At 42.9% G+C, this 22,753-nt stretch overlaps 2 protein-coding genes across 3 annotated transcripts in view; one reads left to right on the top strand and one right to left on the bottom strand.

Moving 5' to 3' along the window:
- txndc12 (thioredoxin domain containing 12 (endoplasmic reticulum)) overlaps positions 1 to 17,171 on the bottom strand; it is a 24,384-nt gene extending 7,213 nt beyond the window's left edge. Inside the window, exon 1 of one of the 2 annotated variants that reach the window (XM_036966532.1) lies at positions 17,120 to 17,171. In XM_036966532.1, coding sequence (XP_036822427.1) covers positions 17,120 to 17,156 — 37 coding nt within the window. In that variant the 5' untranslated portion in view covers positions 17,157 to 17,171. Of the gene's footprint in view, positions 1 to 5,260; positions 5,431 to 17,119 lie in introns of those variants that run through there. The other variant, XM_036966531.1, reaches the window with a different exon arrangement.
- Positions 16,106 to 22,753, top strand: LOC110509159 (transcription factor BTF3 homolog 4). Its single transcript, XM_036966533.1, has 6 exons — positions 16,106 to 16,256; positions 16,900 to 16,961; positions 19,843 to 19,956; positions 20,353 to 20,554; positions 22,058 to 22,123; positions 22,381 to 22,753. Exons 2-6 carry the CDS (start codon positions 16,908 to 16,910, stop codon positions 22,425 to 22,427), a joined length of 483 nt encoding a protein of 160 aa, XP_036822428.1. The 5' UTR covers positions 16,106 to 16,256; positions 16,900 to 16,907; the 3' UTR covers positions 22,428 to 22,753.

Genomic DNA, 22,753 nt, shown 5'->3' with positions numbered 1-22,753 from the left:
CTAAACAGTTAAACACAATGTAATACCAATAGAATGATGTACCATACACTTCTACAATAGGAGTGTAGAGCAAGATTCCGTCCGGTCGTCTGGCCCGCTCCAACTTCGCTCCAGTAACGCTCACTTCACCAGTTCATGGCATACATTTGTAGTCTACTTGTGCGCTACTAATAAGCCCCCTTGAGTTCGCTAAATATTTTCATTAAAAAAATGATTTTTAAAAACACACAGGTGCTAAAATCAAGGTGACTTACAAAGACAAGGACAAATAGCAAGAGGTGTCTTGTCCATTAGAAGTTGACCGATTAATCTGAATGCCTGATTAAATAGGGCCGATTTCAAGTTTTCATAACAATCGGAAATCTGTATTTTTCGGCGCCGATTTTTATTTTATACCTTTATTTAACTAGGCAAGTCGGTTAAGAACACATTCTTATTTTCAATGACGGCCTAGACGGTGGGTTAACTGCCTCGTTCAGGGGCAGAACGACAGATTTTCACCTTGTCAGCTCGGGGGATCCAATCTTGCAACCTTACAGTTAACGAGTCCAACGCAATAACCACCTGCCTCTCTCGTTGCACGCCTGTTACGCGAATGCAGTAAGCCAAGGTAAGTTGCTAGCTAGCATTAAACTTATCTTATAAAAAACAATCAATCATAATCACTAGTTAACTACACATGGTTGATATTACTAGATATTATCTAGCGTGTCCTGCGTTGCATATAATCTGACTGAGCATACAAGCATCTAAGTATCTGACTGAGCGGTGGTAGGCAGAAGCAGGTGCGTAAACATTAATTCAAACAGTACTTTCGTGCGTTTTGCCAGCAGCTCTTCGTTGTGCGTCAAGCATTGCGCTGTTTATGACTTCAAGCCTATCAACTCCCGAGATGAGGCTGGTGTAACCGAAGTGAAATGGCTAGCTAGTTAGCGAGCGCTAATAGCGTTTCAAACGTCACTCGCTCTGAGCCTTCTAGTAGTTGTTCCCCTTGCTCTGCATGGGTAACGCTGCTTCGATGGTGGCTGTTGTCGTTGTGTTGCTGGTTCAAGCCCAGGGAGGAGCGAGGAGAGGGACGGAAGCTATACTTTTACACTGGCAATACTAAAGTGCCTATAAGAACATCCAATAGTCAAAGGTTAATGAAATACAAATGGTATAGAGGGAAATAGTCCTATAATAACTACAACCTAAAACTTCTTCCCTGGGAATATTGAAGACTCATGTTAAAAGGAACCACCAGCTTTCATATGTTCTCATGTTCTGAGCAAGGAACTTAAACGTTAGCTTTCTTACATGGCACATATTGCACTTTTACTTTCTTCTCCAGCACTTTGTTTTTGTCTTATTTAAACCAAATTGAACATGTTTCATTATTTATTTGAGGCTAAATTGATTTTATTGATGTATTATATTAAGTTAAAATAAATAAAATATCGGCCAATTAAATCGGTATCGGCTTTTTTGGTCCTCCAATAATCGGTATCGGTGTTGAAAAATCCTAAATCGGTCGACCTCTAGTGTCCACACTACATCGCAAGAGAGGGTGATGTCGTGTCCACAACTAAAATAACCATTGTGGAATCTGAAAAGACACGTATCCTGAACACATGATGGTGTACTTCCTACATGCACATGCTAGAAGAACAAGGTGGGTATATAACTAAGTGTGTCATTGTAGTTTTGTTCATTTTCCGTTCTATTATCTATACAATATGGTATAATTGACTTTGGCCCAATGGGCCTGGCATATTCCCACATTCAAGGAGCTTTTCTTTTTTTGATTTAGTTATTATATATAAAAACCTTTAGGCCTACCTACAGAAGAATAAAAAATAATAACTCTGCATCTCTGCCAAGCGTGGCCAAAAGGGTGTTTAGCATCCCCAGTGGGTCTACAGTCAGGAGAGGATATTCTCTGCTCTACCATCCCACGAAGCCTGAAGGCACAAACTGACCAAACTCGTGTTTATAAAAATGATTTAAAATGACCACTAAATTATATTGAGTTTAATTTGTATTTAATTCTAAGTAAATCACAGACTATATGCGCAATGCATAGATTATTTAATGCAACTAAAAATGTTTAAATGCTGAGCACTTTGTGCCCAACGGCCTAGTGGGTCACACTCGCAAATGCTTCTCAATGTATTTCTTTCAAGGCTATAGCCTTGAAATAAATAAAATAAAAATAAATAATACATTTATGTACCTTATTTCGCATCTTTATATGCTGTTTAATATTATGTACAATACAGCTCAGCTTTTAATAATTATTTGATTGTTTTAATGCTCAGCTTTAAAAGAAGCATATTCTAACGTTTGAAAATCGCCTCATCTGACTACTGCGTTCCGTCGCCTTGGTAACGCGTCGCCAATGAATAAACATTAAATGGTTAGTCTGACAGGCAGCCCAGATGCACGTACAATGCATGTCTAGTAGCCTCATTGAGAAGGTTTTCATTTTGACAACAAAATTAAAAGTGACTTTTTTTTTTTTTTTTTTTTTAGAAGGCTATCCTGTTAAGAGACTAGCCAGGTAACATGGCATATGTACTGTGCATCTTCGCTAGCTAGCTAGTGCAAAACCATGGCAAGCTTGTCTATCATTTATGGATATTTTAGGAACTAGTGGACATTAGCAGGACAGCTTGCTACAGTGCAGGATTTGACTATAGATTTCACACTGGGACATTGGCAGCATCATTTGGTAAGTCTCACAGCTAGCTGGGATTGATTGAATAGGACACTTAACTCTACATGTCTGTAGCTAATGCTTTCAGAACAGACACGTTCACCTGCGGGATCGTCTGAGACCAGCCACCCAGACAACTGATCAAACTGTGGGTTTGCACGACCTTAGAATTTATGTCAGAAACCGTCTCGGGGTTAGCTCATCTGGGTGCTTGTCGTCACCAAGGTCTTGACCTGACTGCGGTTCTTGTGTCTTAACTGATTTCAGTTGGCAAATGCACACCTTGGATGGCCACTGGCACGATGGAGAAGTGTGCTCTTCACAGATGAATCCTGGTTTCAAACTGTACCAACACACACAGCTGCATTTTATTGATGGCAATTTGAATCCCGTGATGAGATCCCGAGGCCCATTGTCGTTCCATTCATCCACCGCCATCACCTCATGTTTCAGCATGATAATACATGGCCCCATGTCGCAAGGATCTGGACACAATTCCTGGAAGCTGAAAATGTCCCAGTTCTTCCGTGGCCTGCATCCTCACCAGACATGTTACCCATAGAGCATGTTTGGGATGCTCTGGATCGACGTGTACAACGGTGTGTTCCAGTTCCCGCCAATACCCAGCTACTTCACACAGCCATTGAAGAGGAGTGGGACAACATTCCACAGGCCACAATCAACAGCCTGATCAACTCAATGAGAAGGAGATGTTGCGTTGCATGAGGCAAATGGTGGTTACACCAGATACTGACTGGTTTTCTGTTTTTGTTCCAGTCATGTGAAATCCATAGATTATGACCTAATTAATTTATTTCAATTGAATGATTTCCTTACATTAACTGTAACTCAGAAAAATATTTGAAATTGTTGCATTTATATTTTTCAGTGTAAAAATGTGAGTCACACTGCCAAGTCAAACCGGAGGGGGGCTCCCGAGTGGCGCAGCGGTCTAAGGCACTGCATCTCAGTGCTAGTGGCATCACTACAGACCCTGGTTTGATTCCAAGCTGTATCACAACCACCCGTGATTGGGAGTCCCATACATAGGGCGTCGCACAATTGGCCCAGCGTCGTCTGGGTTTGGCCGGGGTAGGCCGTCATTGTAAATAAGAATTTGTTCTTAATTGACTTGCCGAGTTAAATAGGGTTACGGTTCCCACTCACTGCCATGATCTTCATGTCACGGTGCTTGTTTATGGAAAACAGACAGTGTTAATAAGCCATGTGCGTCTCTGTGTGTAAACGGAAGACTGACGCCACAAACATGTTGTCACTGAAAAATACTGTATTAAAAATGGGTTTCAAAACAGTGTATATTTAGCATTTGTGAAATTATTTTGATGTGATATGGACAAAGTAGAGGGCTTTATGTTTTTAGAGCCGTACCGTAATTAGGAATCGATTCACGTTTAGAAATTTGTATTTGCCTCGAAACACAACAGGTAAGATCCTTGGACTATAAGCAGTAACATTAGGATCCTTCAGTCCATTATTGGGCTAGCCACATAGTCTGATTAATCAGGCTGTAATAACCAATTCATTGATATATACAGCCTGAAAGTAAAATTGTGTATATGTTCATTACAAGCCATGTTTAATAAAATTACATTTTAAAAACATACTCTACCGGTTGTCTTTGCGGTGTGTCCAACTGCTCAAAACTTATTTTTTAATATCCTCCCCTGATTCCAAATATAACATTGTCATGGCATGCTTGGTTCAATAGCTATTGATGAGAGAATATTGTATAAAACTAACTTTACCAAGGTGCCTAACCAAATCATATACAGTACCTCCCTACCAGCTCTCTAAAAGGTCAGGTAAACAATACATTCCTGTGGATATTTTATGTCAAATTTCGAGCAGCTGAAGGACAAACAGTACAGACAACTGGTAGAGTAAATGTGTATGTAATTTTATTCAACATTCTGGCTTGTAAGGAACATTTACAAGATTTTGCAGGCATTAGCCTGTATACCAATTAAGGCTGTATACCAATTAATTGTTTCAATTTTCGAAGTCACGTGAAATGCGGTTCTTGGAGCTTTAAACCCAATAACAATGTAATACTAAAAATAAATGGTCTATTATTACAGCATGATTAATCAGATTACCACCACACCCAATGAGACATGGGTGAGGTTTGTTTGCAATATACAGGTAGCCTACGGGCGAGACATTGTGTCGTCGACAACACAAAGCTGATAAAGCTTTAAAAGTTAGATAACTCAAACTGGGTTGTTACTATTTACCACAGCCACAAAGTCAGAATTGGCTCTATCGTCAAAAAACTCCTGTAAACAAAAATTCGTTGGTCTTAATTTAAGATAGAATTTGGCATAATGTTAGCAGTGTGGTTAAGGTTTGGTTCAAAACAAGATTTTAGTTAGATACATGTTCAATATAGGCGGAGTTTAGACGTAAGTATGACTTTGTGGATGTGGTAACTAGTGACGACCCTCAAACAGCTAGCAAGCAAGAATCTTGTTAGCATGACCTGATGATTGTTACAATAACGTTAGTTTTCAGAGCTGCCACCGAAGCTACATTTGACTGTCTTACCTCTCGCATTCGCCTCAGCTGCAACCTTCTGAATATGAGTCAGAGAAAATAAAACATAAGAGGACAACAAAGCGATGTTGACAAGAGGGGACTGCATATTTGTAGCTGTGTCGGCCTTTCTTCCAACAAACTAAGAGCGCGCACGGTGAATACACCGGAAGTGATGTTCGGTTGGATAGGAAAAAGGGTTTCCACCAGTTACCATAGCAACAAAATCTAAATTGGCTATAAAAATATATATTTTGTTTAGCATTTTGGCTTTTAAAGTTAGGGTTGGACATCAAGTCAACCGTTTGGTTGTTAGGATTAGGTTTAAAATAATATTTTAATTGTAAAAAAAAATATTTGAAAAAAATAGGCGGGTTTTTGACTTTGTGGCTGTGTTAACTAGTGACGAACAGGAAAAAGTGAGTTGAAGCGGAGCGGTTCGAACTTCAAAATACAAGTCCTCGTTTCTTCTTTGTACAGTCTGCAGTGCCTTCAGAAAGTATTCATTCACCTTGTCTTAGTCCAAAAATGTTTGTGTTATAGTCTAAATTCAAAACGGATTCAATATATTTTTTTCTCACCTGTCTACACACAATAACCCACAATGTTCAGGCCAAAAAAAGACCCCAATCACCCAAGTCATAAACTTTTCTCTCTGCTACCGCACGGCATGCGGTACCGGAGCACCAAGTCTCGGTCCAAAAGGCTCCTTAACAGCTTCTACCCCCAAGCCATAAAACTGCTGAACAATTAATAAAATGGCCACCCGGACTATTTACATTGACCCCCCCTCCTCCCTTTTGTTTTTACACTGCTGCTTCTCGCTGTTAATTATCTATGCCTTACCCCTTCCTATATGTACAAATTACCTCGGCTAACCGGTACGCACATTGACTCGGTACCGGTATATTATAGCCTCATTATTGTTATTCTATTGTGTTACTATTTTTTTTATTTTTTATTCTTCTTTAGTTTATTTAGGAAATATTTTCTTAACTATTGTCTAAAAACTGCATTGCTGGTTAAGGGCTTGTAAGTAAGCTTTTCACGGTTAGGGCTACACTTGTATTCAGCGCACGTGACAAATACAATTTGATTCGATTGGTAAAGTGAAAACATGTTTTTAGAAATTTTAGCTAATTTATTGAAAATAAAACACAAACATATCATTTAAATAACTATTCACATTTTTACATTTTAGTCACTTGGCAGACACTCTAGTCCAGAGCGATTTACAGTTAGTGTATTCATGTTATGATATACAGTTGAAGTCGGAAGTTTACATACACTTAGGTTGGAGTCATGAAAACTAATTTTTCAACCACTCCACAAATGTCTTGTTAAAAAACTTTTTTGTTAACTTTTGGCAAGCAGGTTAGGACATCTACCTTGTGCATGACACAAGTAATTTTTCCAACAATTGTTTGCAGACAGATTATTTCACTGTATCACAATTCCAGTGAGTCAGAAGTTTACTACACTAAGTTGACTGTGCCTTTAAACAGCTTGGAAAATTCCAGAAATTCCATGGCTTTAGAAGCTTCTGATAGGCTAATTGACATCATTTGAGTCAATTGGAGGTGTACCTGTGGATGTATTTCAAGGCCTACCTTCAAACTCAGTGCCTCTTTGCTTGACATCATGGGAAAATCAAAAGAAATCAGCCAAGACCTCAGAAAAAAATGGTATACCTCCACAAGTCTGGTTCATCCTTGGGAGCAATTTCCAAACGCCTGAAGGTACCACGTTCATCTGTACAAACAATAGTACGCAAGTATAAACACCATGGGACCACGCAGCCGTCATACCGCTCAGGAAGGAGACGCATTCTGTCTCCTAGAGATGAACGTACTTTGGTGCGAAAAGTGCAAATCAATCCCAGAACAACAGCAAATGACCTTGTGAAGATGCTGGAGGAAACAGGTACAAAAATATCTATATCCACAGTAAAATGAGTCCTATATCGACATAATCTGAAAGGCCGCTCAGCAAGGAAGAAGCCACTGCTCCAAAACGGCCATAAAAAAGCCAGACTACGATTTGCTACTGCACATGGGGACAAATATCGTACTTTTTGAAGAAATGTCCTCTGGTCTGATGAAACAAAAATAGAACTGTTTGGCCATAATGACCATCGTTGTGTTTGGAGGAAAAAGGTGGAGGCTTGCAAGCCGAAGAACACCATCCCAACCATGAAGCACGGGGGAGGCAGCATCATGTTGTGAGGGTGCTTTGCTGCAGGAGGGACTGGTGCACTTCACAAAATAGAAGGCATCATGAGGAACAAAAATGATGTGGATATATTGAAGCAACATCTCAAGACATCAGGCAGGAAGTTAAAGCTTGGTCGCAAATGGGTCTTCCAAATGGACAATGACCTCAAGCATACTTCCAAAGTTGTGGCAAAATGGCTTAAGGACAACAAAGTCAAGGTATTGGAGTGGCCATCACAAAGCCCTGACCTCTATCCTATATAACATTTGTGGGCAGAACTGAAAGCCGTGTGCGAGCAAGGAGGCTTACAAACTTGACTAAGTTACACCAGCTCTGTCAGGAGGAATGGGCCAAAATTCACCTGACTTATTGCGGGAAGCTTGTGGAAGGCTACCTGAAACGTTTGACAATGAAAAAGCTGAAATAAATCATTCTCTCTACTGTTATTCTGACATTTCACATTCTTAAAATAAAGTGGTGATCCTAACTGACCTAAGACAGGGAATTCTTACTAGGATTAAATGTCAGGAATTGTGAAAAACAGTTTGGTGGGACAACTGTAGCTTGGTGGGACAACTGTAGCTAGGTGGGACAACTGTAGTTAGGTGGGACAACTGTAGTTAGGTGGGACAACTGTAGTTAGGTGGGACAACTGTAGTTAGGTGGGACAACTGTAGCTTGGTGGGACAACTGTAGCTTGGTGGGACAACTGTAGCTTGGTGGGACAACTGTAGCTTGGTGGGACAACTGTAGCTTGGTGGGACAACTGTAGCTAGGTGGGACAACCACATATCACAGGCATAGAAAGTACATTTTTCCTCAATAAAGTAGCTATCAGTAGAGTCAGAGTTAGAAAGGGGGGAGGGTCAAGTGCAAGTGCTGGTTAAGGGTGAGACAGAGGATTATTTAAGACACTGTTTGAAGAAGTAGGGTTTAAGATGTTTTCAGAAGATGGGCAGGGACTCTGTTGTCCTAGCTTCAGGGGGAAGCTGGTTCCACCATTGAAGTGCTAGAACAGAGAACAGTTTGGACTGGGCTGAGCGGGAGCTGCCCTCCCGCAGGGGTGGGAGAGTCAAGAGACCTGAGGTGGCAGAACAGAGTGCTCAGGTAGGGTTTGAACATTGCCCGAAGGTAGGGAGGGGCATTCACACCTCTGAGTCAATACTTTGTTGAAGAACCTTTGTATTTCTGGGTAAGTCTCTAAGAGCTGTCCACACCTGGATTGTGCAACATTTACCCATTATTTCTTTCAAAATCCTTCACAATCTATCAAATTGGTTGTTGATCATTACTAGACAACCATTTTCAAGTCTTGCCATAGATTTTCAAGTAGATTTAAGTCAAAACTGTAACTAGGCCACTCAGGAACATTCACTGTCTTCTTGGTAAGCAACTCCAGTGTATATTTGACCTTTTGTTTTAGGTTATTGTCCTGCTGAAAGGTGAATTAATCTACCAGTGTCAGGTGGAAAGCAGACTGAGCAAGGTCTTTCAATAGGATTTTGCCTGTGCTTAGCTCCATTCCATTTATTTTTATCCTGAAAAACTCCCCAGTCCTTAACGATTACAAGCATACCCATAACATGATGTAGCCATCACTATGCTTGAAAATATGGAGAGTTGTACTCTGTAATGTGTTATGTATTCAGGACAAAAAGGTTAATTTCTTTGCCACATTACTTGCAGTATTACTTTTGTGCCTTGTTGCAAACAGGATGCATGTTTTGGAATATTTTTATTCTGTACAGGCTTCCTTCTTTTCCCTCTGTCATTTAGGTTAGTATTGTGGAGTAACTACAATGTTGTTGATGCATCCTCAGTTTTCTCCTTTCACAGCCATTAAACTCTGTAGCTGTTTTAAAGTCACCATTGGCCTCATGGAAAAAATCCCTGAGCTGTTTCCTTCCTCTACAACAACTGAGTTAGGAAGGACTCCTTGTAGTGACTGGGTGTATCCTTCTACAACAACTGAGTTAGGAAGGACGCCTGTAGTGACTGGGTGTATCCTTCTACAGCAACTGAGTTAGGAAGGACGCCTGTAGTGACTGGGTGTATCCTTCTACAGCAACTGAGTTAGGAAGGACCCCTTTGTAGTGACTGGGTGTATTGATACACCATCCAAAGTGTAATTAATAACTTCACCATGCTCAAAAGGGATATTCAATGTCAGCTTTAAAAAAAATGTGGGCTCCCCGAGTGGTGCAGCGGTCTAAGGTACTGCATCTTAGTGGTAGAGGCGTCACTACAGACACCCTGGTTCGATTCCAGGCTGTACCAGTTTTGATAGCCTTCAGCCGCACCCTCATACTACTCCTTCTCTGTTCCGCAGGTGATGTGGAGGTAAACCCAGGCCCTGCATGTCCCCAGGCACCCTCATTTGTTGACTTCTGTGATCGAAAAAGCCTTGGTTTCATGCATGTCAACATCAGAAGCCTCCTCCCTAAGTTTGTCTTACTCACTGCTCTAGCACACTCTGCTAACCCTGATGTCCTTGCCGTGTCTGAATCCTGGCTCAGGAAGGCCACCAAAAATTCTGAGATTTCCATACCCAACTATAACATCTTCCGTCAAGATAGAACTGCCAAAGGAGGAGGAGTTGCAGTCTACTGCAGAGAGAGCCTGCAAAGTAATGTCATACTTTCCAGGTCCATACCCAAACAGTTCAAACTACTAATTTTGAAAATTACTCTCTCCAGAAATAAGTCTCTCACTGTTGCCGCCTGCTACCGACCCCCCCTCAGCTCCCAGCTGTGCCCTGGACACCATTTGTGAATTGATCGCCCCCCATCTAGCTTCAGAGTTTGTTCTGTTAGGTGACCTAAACTGGGATATGCTTAACACCCCGGCAGTCCTACAATCTAAGCTAGATGCCCTCAATCTCACTCAAATCATCAAGGAACCCACCAGGTACAACCCTAACTCTGTAAACAAGGGCACCCTCATTGACGTCATCCTGACCAACTGGCCCTCCAAATACACCTCCGCTGTCTTCAACCAGGATCTCAGCGATCACTGCCTCATTGCCTGTATCCGCTACGGAGCCGCAGTCAAACGACCACCCCTCATCACTGTCAAACGCTCCCTAAAACACTTCTGTGAGCAGGCCTTTCTAATCGACCTGGCCCGGGTATCCTGGAAGGACATTGACCTCATCCCGTCAGTTGAGGATGCCTGGTCTTTCTTTAAAAGTAACTTCCTCACCATTTTAGATAAGCATGCTCCGTTCAAAAAATGCAGAACTAAGAACAGATATAGCCCCTGGTTCACTCCAGACCTGACTGCCCTCGACCAGCACAAAAACATCCTGTGGCGGACTGCACTAACATCGAACAGTCCCCGCGATATGCAACTGTTCAGGGAAGTCAGGAACCAATACACACAGTCAGTCAGGAAAGCTAAAGCCAACTTCTTCAGGCAGAAGTTTGCATCCTGTAGCTCCAACTCCAAAAAGTTCTGGGACACTGTGAAGTCCATGGAGAACAAGAGCACCTCCTCCCAGCTGCCCACTGCACTGAGGCTAGGTAACACGGTCACCACCGATAAATCCATGATTATCGAAAACTTCAACAAGCATTTCTCAACGGCTGGCCATGCCTTCCGCCTGGCTACTCCAACCTCGTCCAACAGCTCCCCCCCCCCCGCAGCTACTCGCCCAAGCCTCTCCAGGTTCTCCTTTACCCAAATCCAGATAGCAGATGTTCTGAAAGAGCTGCAAAACCTGGACCCGTACAAATCAGCTGGGCTTGACAATCTGGACCCTCTATTCCTGAAACTATCCGCCGCCATTGTCGCAACCCCTATTACCAGCCTGTTCAACCTCTCTTTCATATCGTCTGAGATCCCCAAGGATTGGAAAGCTGCCGCAGTCATCCCCCTCTTCAAAGGGGGCGACACCCTGGACCCAAACTGTTACAGACCAATATCCATCCTGCCCTGCCTATCTAAGGTCTTCGAAAGCCAAGTCAACAAACAGATCACTGACCATCTTGAATCCCACCGTACCTTCTCCGCTGTGCAATCTGGTTTCCGAGCTGGTCACGGGTGTACCTCAGCCACGCTCAAGGTACTAAACGATATCATAACCGCCATCGATAAAAGACAGTACTGTGCAGCCGTCTTCATAGACCTTGCCAAGGCTTTCGACTCTGTCAATCACCGTATTCTTATCGGCAGACTCAGTAGCCTCGGTTTTTCGGATGACTGCCTTGCCTGGTTCACCAATTACTTTGCAGACAGAGTTCAGTGTGTCAAATCGGAGGGCATGCTGTCCGGTCCTCTGGCAGTCTCTATGGGGGTGCCACAGGGTTCAATTCTCGGGCCGACTCTTTTCTCTGTATATATCAATGATGTTTCTCATGCTGCGGGCGATTCCCTGATCCACCTCTACGCAGACGACACCATTCTATATACTTCCGGCCCGTCCTTGGACACTGTGCTATCTAACCTCCAAACGAGCTTCAATGCCATACAGCACTCCTTCCGTGGCCTCCAACTGCTCTTAAACGCTAGTAAAACCAAATGCATGCTTTTCAACCGTTCGCTGCCTGCACCCGCACGCCTGACCAGCATCACCACCCTGGATGGTTCCGACCTTGAATATGTGGACATCTATAAGTACCTAGGTGTCTGGCTAGACTCTAAACTCTCCTTCCAGACCCATATCAAACATCTCCAATCGAAAATCAAATCAAGAGTCGGCTTTCTATTCCGCAACAAAGCCTCCTTCACTCACGCCGCCAAACTTACCCTAGTAAAACTGACTATCCTACCGATCCTCGACTTCGGCGATGTCATCTACAAAATTGCTTCCAACACTCTACTCAGCAAACTGGATGCAGTTTATCACAGTGCCATCCGTTTTGTCACTAAAGCACCTTATACCACCCACCACTGCGACTTGTATGCTCTAATCGGCTGGCCCTCGCTACATATTCGTCGCCAGACCCACTGGCTCCAGCTCATCTACAAGTCCATGCTAGGTAAAGCTCCGCCTTATCTCAGTTCACTGGTTACGATGGCAACACCCATCCGTAGCACGCGCTCCAGCAGGTGTATCTCACTGATCATCCCTAAAGCCAACACCTCATTTGGCCGCCTTTCGTTCCAGTTCTCTGCTGCCTGTGATTGGAACGAATTGCAAAAATCACTGAAGTTGGAGACTTTTATCTCCCTCACCAACTTCAAACATCTGCTATCTGAGCAGCTAACCGATCGCTGCAGCTGTACATAGTCTATTGGTAAATAGCCCACCCATTTTCACCTACCTCATCCCCATACTGTTTTTATTTATTTATTTTTCTGCTCTTTTGCACACCAATATCTCTACCTTTACATAACCATCTGATCATTTATCACTCCAGTGTTAATCTGCATAATTGTAATTATTTGCCTACCTACTCATGCCTTTTGCACACAATGTATATATAGACTCCCCTTTTTTCTACTGTGTTATTGACTTGTTAATTGTTTACTCCATGTGTAACTCTGTGTTGTCTGTTCACACTGCTATGCCTTATCTTGGCCAGGTCGCAGTTGCAAATGAGAACTTGTTCTCAACTAGCCTACCTGGTTAAATAAAGGTGAAATAAAAAATAAATAAAAAATAAAATCACAACCGGCCATGATTGGGAGTCCCATAGGGTGTCGCACAATTGGCCCAGCGTTGTCCGGGTTTGGCCAGGGTAGGCCGTCATTGTAAATAATAATTTGTTCTTAAATGACTTGCCTAGTTAAATAAAGATTAAATTAAAATATATATATACAATTTAAAAAAAAATACAGACCCTGGTTCGATTCCAGGCTTTATCACAGCCGGCCGTGATTGGGAGTCCTGTAGGCTGGCGCACAATTGGCCCAGCGTCGTCCGGGTTCGGGTTTGGCCGGGGTAGGACGTCATTGGGAATAAGAATTTGTTCTTAACTGACTTGTCTAGTTAAATAAAGGTTAAAAATATATATTTTTTAATCTACCAATAGGTGTCCTTTTTTGCGAGGCATTGGTAAAACCTTGGTCTTTGTGGTTGAATCTGTGTTTTTTAAGCACATTTTTACTCATTTTTACTCATTTTAAGCTGGCATACTTATTGACTCAAGACATTTCAGCTTTTCATTTTTTTATCATTTATTTAAAAAAAACAAAAAAAACCTGATTCCACTTTTACATTATGCGGTATTGTGTTTAGGCCAGTGACAAAAATAATCTCAATTAAATCCATTTTAAATTCAGGCTGTAACACAACTTAAATATGGAAAAAGCCAAGGGGTGTGAATAATTTCTAAAGGCACTGTATCTTACTGAAGAGCTCAGAGACTTTAAACGTGGCACCATCATAGGATGCCACCTTTCCAACAAGTCAGTATATCAAATTTCTGCCCTGCTCGAGCTGCCCCGATTGACTGCATTATTATTATTATTATTGTTATTGTGAAGTGGACATTTCTAGGAGCAACAACGGCTCAGCCACGAAGTGGAAGGCCACACAAGCTCACAGAACGGGACCGAGTGCTGAAGTTCGTAGCACGTAAAAAATGGTCTGTTCTCAGTGGCAACACTCACTACAGAGTTCCAAACTGCTTCTGGAAGCAACGTCAGCACAAGAACTGTTTGTCGAGAGCTTCATGTAATGGGTTTCCATGGCCGAGCAGCCGCAAACAAGCCTAAGATCACCATGCGCAATGCTAAGTGTCTGCTGGAGTGGTGTAAATCTCACCGCCATTGGACTCTCTGAATCGCGCTTCAACATTTGTCAGTCCGATGGACAAATCTGGGTTTGGCAGGTGACAGGAGGATGCAACCTGTCCCAATGCATAGTGCCAACTATAAAGTTTGGTGGAGGAGGAATAATGTTCTGGGCCGGGTTTTTTTCGTGTAAAAAAAAACAAACTTTATTTAACTCAGCAAACCAAACCCAGATGACGCTGGGCCAATTGTGCACCGCCCTATGGGACTCCCAATCACGGCCGGTTGTGATACAGCCTGTGTATCATGGTTCGGGCTAGTCCTCTTAGTTCCAGTGAAGGGAAATCTTAACGCTACAGCATACAATGAATGACATTATAGACGATTCTGTGCTTCCAACTTTGTGGCAACAGTTTGAGGGAAGGCCCTTTCCTCTTTCAGCATGACAATACCCCCGTGCACAAAGTGAGGTCCATACAGAAATGGTTTGTCGGAGATCGGCGTGGAAGAACTTGACTGGCCTGCACAAAGCTCTGGCCTCAACCCCATTGAACACCTTTGGGATGAATTGGAACGCTGACTGTGAGCCAGGCCTAATCGCCCAACATCAGTGCCTGACCTCACGAATGCTCTTATGGCTGAATGGAAGCAAGTCCCCTCAGAAATGTTCCAACATCTAGTGGAAAGCCTTCCCAGAAGAGTGGAGGCTGTTGTAGCAGCAAAGGGGGGGGGACCAACTCTATATTAATGCTCATGATTTTGGAATGAGATGTTTGACGAGTAGGTGTCCACATACTTTTGGTCATGTAGTTCAATGGTTCCCAACCAGGGGTACAAGGCCTATCAGGGAGTACTTGAGAAGACTCATGAGACCATAGACCTTCCATTAAAATGCACAAGAGGGGGTACTTCAGGGGTACTCCAGGCAGAGCAGAATTCAGTTGCTGGTACAGTAACCGGAAAAGGTTGGGAACCACTGAGTGTATTTTATGACCATGTTTCCATCCAACATTTTTATGCCAGTAAAGTTCATGTCGGATAAAAAAAATGTCATGACAGGCTTGATGGAAGCAGCACATTTGTCGGTAAACTTAACAAATATTACCAAATGTCGACAAAACAAAATACGAGGTGGGATTGAATTGAATTAATAGGTGGGATGATAATACGAGAAATGGCGGTGGAAACGCTTTTATGCGCAAATATTGATATAATAGCCATAATATCAAAGTAAACGTGGAATCATCCGATGACATGTCACCCCACTATACCTCCGGAAATCATGCAGTTTATTAGGCTACGGGTGAAATAAACTGTAAAATAACTTTACAGGATGGTGAAAGTGAAAGGTGATGAGCGAGATGCTGCTTTCCAATAAATATCGAGGGTCTTATTCTGGTGATATCATCGTGAGCGCACTCGCTATTTAAAGCAAACGTTTTTTTTTGTGAGAAAACCATCAGTAGAGTTAAATGCGATGGAAACCCATTTAACTTGTTTTTTTTTTATTCGGTTCATGGTTATTTAACCGCCAAAAGCTATTTCTAATGTGCAGGTTGTCATCACACACATACTATAGTCTGGAGCAACAAGTCAATTTGATCACCAATTAAAACAAATATCTGGTGGGAAAATGCATGACTTTATGCGGATTTTAGAATGTCGCCAATTGGGTGGAAACCTGGTTATTCATGCAACAACAACACAAATACACATGTGATATGAACCACAACAAGACGAAAGCACTAATTTCTCCATATACAACATTGGCACAAACGGTCGATTTATCTTCAGAAACACATTGCAGGCAACTGTAGTACAAATGGCGTTCATGTTGTGCCTATACATCTGTATGTGTTTAAAGTGATCCAGCTAATACAATAAATCAATCAATTAAACTCTCATCTGCTGAAAATAACACACGCAACCAAAACGACACTGCCTGAAATTCACCCAACACTCGAGAGAAAAGACACGTGGTGAGATTCGCCATCAGCGCCAACCGCGTGCTCTCTCTTGCTGTGAGCCACTTCCTGTTCTGCTGTGAACCCGTGTGGAAGAAGGTGTTGTGACTTTAGGACTGATCAATCAAATTACTGACTCTCTCTTTACACAGGTAAATTCTTTATTTTGTTTTGTTTTTAACAACTAGAGCTATGGACTACGGTATAAACAACAGAACAAACAAAAGACCACAGCCCTAAAACAGTATCCGGTGTTTTCGGTTTGCTTTGAGCAACCTAGCCTACTGTGTTTACAATGCTAGCTGGAGAACAGTATCCACGTTGTCTTACTTAGCTATGGCTTTATGCAGTAACATTTAGATAACTAGCTACCTCGTCAGGAATATGAAATGGTTAACTGACTAAATGACAGCTAGATAGTTAACGTGAGCTACATTTTTATGGCTAGCGTTAGACCATGTCATTAACAAAGCTATTTAACTAGCTAACTATTCATCTGTGTGTGTTTTGGCTGACGGGCAGTATTTATTTTTTAATAGTCAGTCTTTAGGAATGTAACACCTGATGATTGCAGTGTTTTCCAGACAATGAAAAATGTGTTGTCTAGTAAACTAGAGAACTCAACTGGTGTCTAGTTTATAGCTAGGTCCATTAACAGCTTCCACGGTGGTTCGGGATAAACCTGAAGCTGATTACATTCATCCAGTGGGCTTGTGTTTTTTTTATTTTATTTGTCATTTGTTAATTCGTGAGAATATTGTGTGACGACAACTCATCCACGTTCCTCTTTTCCAGATAAAGCCATGAACCAAGAGAAACTAGCCAAACTTCAGGCCCAAGTCCGGATAGGTGGAAAGGTAACTACTATCATCTCTACTGTTAAAATCTACATTTTTGTTATGACACAGGCATGACTAAATTGTAGTCCCTTCCATATCTGGGAATGCGCAGGGTTGAAGGCAGCAGTTGAGTAGCTTAACTGCCTGTCTGTTTGGTTGAAAGGCATTAGACTTATCAAAGCAACTGGCAGTCGTGTTTCCCCCTGAGCACATTACTCCTATTATGAGCAGATGCTTTGGTCTGGCTGTGGGGCCCATGGCTTTGTCTCTTACTGTTTGGTAAGGGCCTCGTTGTGTCTCCTCTCCACAGCTAGATGGCACTATTGGTGTGGCCTAAATTTAACACCTGCCAAATGTGTGTTGATTTTTGTTATTGGCGGCTAAGGCGCTGACTAGACCAGGCACGTATGTACGCACTCGTGCACGTGTTGGTTTTTGTCCACCCACGTCAGACGTGATCAGGACACACATGTTGAAATATCAAAACAAACTCTTAACCAGCAATATTAATTTGGGGACAGGTAGAAAAGCATTAAACATCTATGGGATTTAGCTAGTTAGCTTGCACTTTCTAGCTAATTTGTCCTTTTTAACTAGCTTGCTGTTGCTAGCTAATTTGTCCTTTTTAACTAGCTTGCAGTTGCTAGCTAATTTGTCCTTTTTAACTAGCTTGCTGTTGCTAGCTAATTTGTCATTTTTAACTAGCTTGCTGTTGCTAGCTAATTTGTCCTTTTTAACTAGCTTGCTGTTGCTAGCTAATTTGTCATTTTTAACTAGCTTGCTGTTGCTAGCTAATTTGTCCTTTTTAACTAGCTTGCAGTTGCTAGCTAATTTGTCCTTTTTAACTAGCTTGCTGTTGCTAGCTAATTTGTCATTTTTAACTAGCTTGCTGTTGCTAGCTAATTTGTCCTTTTTAACTAGCTTGCTGTTGCTAGCAAATTTGTCCTTTTTAACTAGCTTGCACTTTCTAGCTAATTTGTCCTTTTTAACTAGCTTGCTGTTGCTAGCTAATTTGTCCTGGGATATAAACATTGGGTTGTTATTTTACCTGAAATGCACAAGGTCCTCTTCTCCGACAATCAATCCACAAATTAAAGGGGAAACCTAATCTTTTTCTAGTCATCTCTCCTCCTTCCAGGCTTCTACTTCAGTCTTTATGTGGGGGTCGACAACCAACTTTAAGGTGCATCGCTACCAACTGGACTGGCGTGTGAACCTCAGTTTGTTTTTCAATCACCCGCGTGGGTAATTTGCTCCTAAAAACTAATGAGGAGTTGGGAAAGGAGGGACTTGCAGCACGCGAACCGTCACAAATAGAAACAAGTTCTGTTTTAGTGCCTGGCTACGCAGACGCTCGTGAGCAGTGTGGATGCAGTGATTGAATAATGTGTTTCGCAACACTCGCGGACGCAACGTGAGCGGTGTGGTCAGCATGTTAGGTGTGTTTCAGCAGCCACGTTGGCGGGTGGTCAGGGCGCCACGGTGTGAGTATTTCACTCGTATTTGTGAATACAAGTAGTGAAGTATGATCATCACATTTTATAGTAACATAAATGCTTCAGTAGCTGTTTTTAAAGTATTACTGCCATTTTTTTCCCCCTTCTATAGCTGGTAAATTAATTGCACAAAGTCAAAGAACTACAAATCTGTATTTAACAAGGCAAGTCAGTTAAGAACAAATTCTTAATTGCAATGACGGCCTAGGATATAGCCTATACCACCTCACGCTGAAATACTGCCTGGCTGTGGGCACCTGAAGACCTGAGTGAAAGATTGTGGCTGGTACAATCTGAGTGAATGGGGACAAAGTTGTAATCTGCCCGACAGTCGCTGGTAGGGCCTAAAATGTACTTTTTTGTTCCGACTGTTGGCACTCAGCATATCACTAACATGTTGATTACTTTAAGTTCGACTAGTACATCCATTGTACTGGCTTGAGATGGTTAATAAGTATTTGGGTGAAGACCAAATACTTGATATGTTACCCTGGGTGCTGAGACCAAACCAATGTGCAGGAGATTCCATCTGTTGCATTCAAAGAGGTTCTGATATGACGTTTCATCCGTCACCTCCATTCCTATTCATGGTTCACACTACGGTTCCCAAGCAAGTCTCTTCTTCTTCTTGGTGTCCTTTTAGTAGTGGTTTCTTTGCAGCAATTGGACCATGAAGGCCTGATTCACACAGTCTCCTCTGAACAGTTGATGTTGAGATGTGTCTGTTACTTGAACTCTGAAGCATTTATTTGGGCTGCAATTTCTGAGGCTGGTAACTCTAATGAACTTATCCTCTGCAGCAGAGGTAACTCTGGGTCTTCCTTTCCTGTGGTGGTCCTCATGAGAGCCAGTTAACTCTAATGAACATATCCTCTGCAACAGAGGTAACTCTGGGTCTTCCTTTCCTGTGGTGGTCCTCATGAGAGCCAGTTAACTCTAATGAACATATCCTCTGCAACAGAGGTAACTCTGGGTCTTCATTTCCTGTGGCGGTCCTCATGAGAGACAGTTTCATCAAAGCGCTTGATGGTTTTTGCGACTGCACTTGAAGAAACTTTCAAAGTTCTTGAAATGTTCCGGATTGACTGACTGTCATGAACAATAACACTTAGGCTTCTACTTCCAGCATATACATACTATATATATTTTTTACGGACATGAGTATTGTAAAATGTATTCTTCTATTTGCCAAATATTCTAACTGAGGTTTTCTAAAGGCCTGATCCCTTCTATTCGTTTATACAGATTGTAAATACATTTTTCTTTGTTTGTTGCTAAAAAAATAATTATATTATATTATTGACTATTTCAAATCACCCAGTTATCTGCAGTTCGCTCCAGGTAAATGTTTGTACTTCGTCCCACTGGAATAAAAAACGTGTTGTTGATGCTGTTGTCCTCAGGGAACAGCTCGCAGGAAGAAGAAGGTGGTTCACAGAACCGCAACAGCCGACGACAAAAAACTCCAGAGCTCCTTGAAGAAACTGGCAGTGAACAACATCGCTGGGATTGAGGAGGCAAGTCATTACAATATTTATTTATTTTTTAAAAGCACTGAGCATGTCAACTAAATCAACTCTTAGCCTCTCCCCTTCCTTCGGCATCAAGTGCAGATCTGAAAGTCTCTGGAATAGGGTCAATAGGCTTGTTCTCTGAAATGATTAGATAGGTAGACGGCTTGTCCTGTGACAATCTACGGTCAAATATCGCTGACACCTCTTTTCTCAATCCAATCTGGGCCCTGTTCAGTTGCCATAGAAATTCCTCTAATAGAGCTGACGTGGATGGTTCTTCTTCATGTCAGAAAAGCACGATTTGTTCTTCGTGGCGTATTTCTATCTGAACGTTCCGGAAACATTGTCGTGCTGAATGTACAGCTTTGCTAAACCCCTGTCTCTATCCCCCCCCACCAGGTGAACATGATAAAGTACGATGGCACGGTGATCCACTTCAACAACCCCAAGGTGCAGGCCTCTCTGTCCGCCAACACGTTTGCCATCACAGGCCACGCAGAGAACAAACAGCTGACAGAGATGCTCCCGGGCATCCTCAGCCAGCTGGGGGCAGACAGCTTCACCAGCCTTCGCAAACTGGCAGAGCAGTTCCCACGCCAAGGTGGGTGTAGTAGGCTCACTGCATTAGGAATGTATTCAAGACCACTTGGTTTTCTCTACGTTTTGTTTACAGACCGTTTCTTTTTCCCCTCATGAATTTACACAAAATAATGAGAAAGCAAAAACATGTTTTTTAGAAATTGTAGTTAAGTTGTTAAAATAAAACATCAGAAATATCACATTTTACGTAAGTGTTCAGACCCTTTACTCAGTACTTTGTTGAAGCACCTTTGGCAGCGATTACAGCCTCGAGTCTTCTTGGGTATGACGCTACAAGCTTGGCACCCCTGTATTTGGGGAGTTTCTCATTCTTCTCTGCAGATCCTCTCAAGCTCTGTCAGGTTGGATGGGAAGCATCACTACACAGCTATTTTCAGGTCTCTCCAGAGATGTTTGATCGGGTTCCAGCTCTGGCTGGGCCACTCACTGACTTTCAGAGACTTGTCCCGAAGCTACTCTTGCGTTGTCTTGGCTTAGTCCTTAGAGTTGTTGTCCTGTTGGATGGTGAACCTCCCCCCCCCCCCCCCCCCAACTGATGCGATGCAGGTTTTCATCAAGGATCTCTCTGTACTTCGCTCAGTTCATCTTTCCCTCGATCCTGACTAGTCTCCCAGAGAAACATCCCCACTGCATGATGCTGCCACCGCCATGCTTCACCGTAGGGATGGTGCCAGGTTTCCTCCAGACATGATGCTCATGATGCTTGGCATTCAGGCCAAAGAGTTCAATCTTGGTTTCATCAGACCAGAGAATCTTGTTTCTCGTGGGCAGAGTCCTTTAGGTGCCTTTTGGCAAAGTCCAAGCGGGCTGTCATGTGCCTTTTTACCGAGGAGTGGTTTCCGTCTGGCCACTCTACCATAAAGGCCTGATTTTGGGGGGGTGCTGCAGAGATGGTTGTCCTTCTGGAACATTCTCCCATCTACAGAGGAGCTCTGTCAGTGACCATCAGGTTATTGGTCACCTCCCTGGAGTGCTGCAGAGATGGTCCTCATTCTCATTGGAAAGGGGCTGATATTTCAGTATTATTTTGCAAACATTTCTAAACCTGTTTTCGCTTTGTCATTTTGGGATATTGTTTGTAGTTTGAGGAGTACAAATAATGATTTAATCAATTTTAGAATTGGGCTGTAACGAAACAAAATGTGAGAAAAGTCAAGGGCTCTGAATACTTCCCGAATGCCCTGCAGTTACGCGGCCTCACGCCGTCCCCTGGGCAGTTAAGCGGCCTCAGGCTGTCCCCCGGGCAGTTACGCGGCCTCACGCCGTCCCCCGGGCAGTTGCGCGGCCTCACGCCGTCCCCCGGGCAGTTGCGCGGCCTCACGCCGTCCCCCGGGCAGTTGCCCGGCCTCACGCCGTCCCCCGGGCAGTTACGCGGCCTCACGCCGTCCCCCGGGCAGTTGCGCGGCCTCACGCCGTCCCCCGGGCAGTTGCGCGGCCTCACGCCTTGTTCAAGAATAAAATGTCTAATTTTACCCTCTCTTATTTTTCTCCTTCCCGATTGCAGTACTTGACAACAAAGCGATGTCGATCAGCAAACCAGAAGATATTGAAGAGGAGGACGATGTTCCAGGTATTATTTCTCACGACACACGGCTTTGTTGTTAAAATGACGGCATCATGCTCTCTCTGGAGTGATTATGATGCTGGTAGAGGGGCAGAATGTTGGTCTTCCTGTTGGAAGTAGCTTTGAATTAGAGTTTCTGCTAAATGACCTAATGATACTTTCCTGAAGATTTACATTTATCTCTCTCTTTCCTCTCCTCTTCTCTCTCTCCTCTCTTCTCTCTCCTCTTTCCTCTCCTCTCCTCTCCTCTCCCCTCTCCACAGATCTTGTAGAAAACTTTGATGAAGCGTCAAAGAATGAAGCCAACTAATGAATCCAACTTCAGGCCCTTTTTACCCAGTACCCTCTGCCTTTCCTCAGTACCATCTATTCAGAACCCACTGGGTACCCCCCCCAATAACCCATCTTCTACCCAGTACACACATCTCTATCGTGTGGACTCAAAGTGGGATCTGTTCAGTAAGCTGTAACATGACTTACAGAATCTATCATGGAGAACAGATGAGTGTCAGAGCAGTCACCATTCCTATTCTCTCACATGGCCTCAATACACCCAGACCTCCTCTCTCTCTCATGGCCTCAATACACCCCAGACCTCCTCTCTCTCTCATGGCCTCAATACACCCCAGACCTCCC

Source organism: Oncorhynchus mykiss, chromosome 28, assembly GCF_013265735.2.
Source record: "Oncorhynchus mykiss isolate Arlee chromosome 28, USDA_OmykA_1.1, whole genome shotgun sequence".
NCBI classification, from domain to species: Eukaryota; Metazoa; Chordata; class Actinopteri; order Salmoniformes; family Salmonidae; genus Oncorhynchus; species Oncorhynchus mykiss.
The sequence above is the reverse complement of the archived record's forward strand: the minus strand, read 5'-3'. Positions and strand labels throughout refer to the sequence as shown.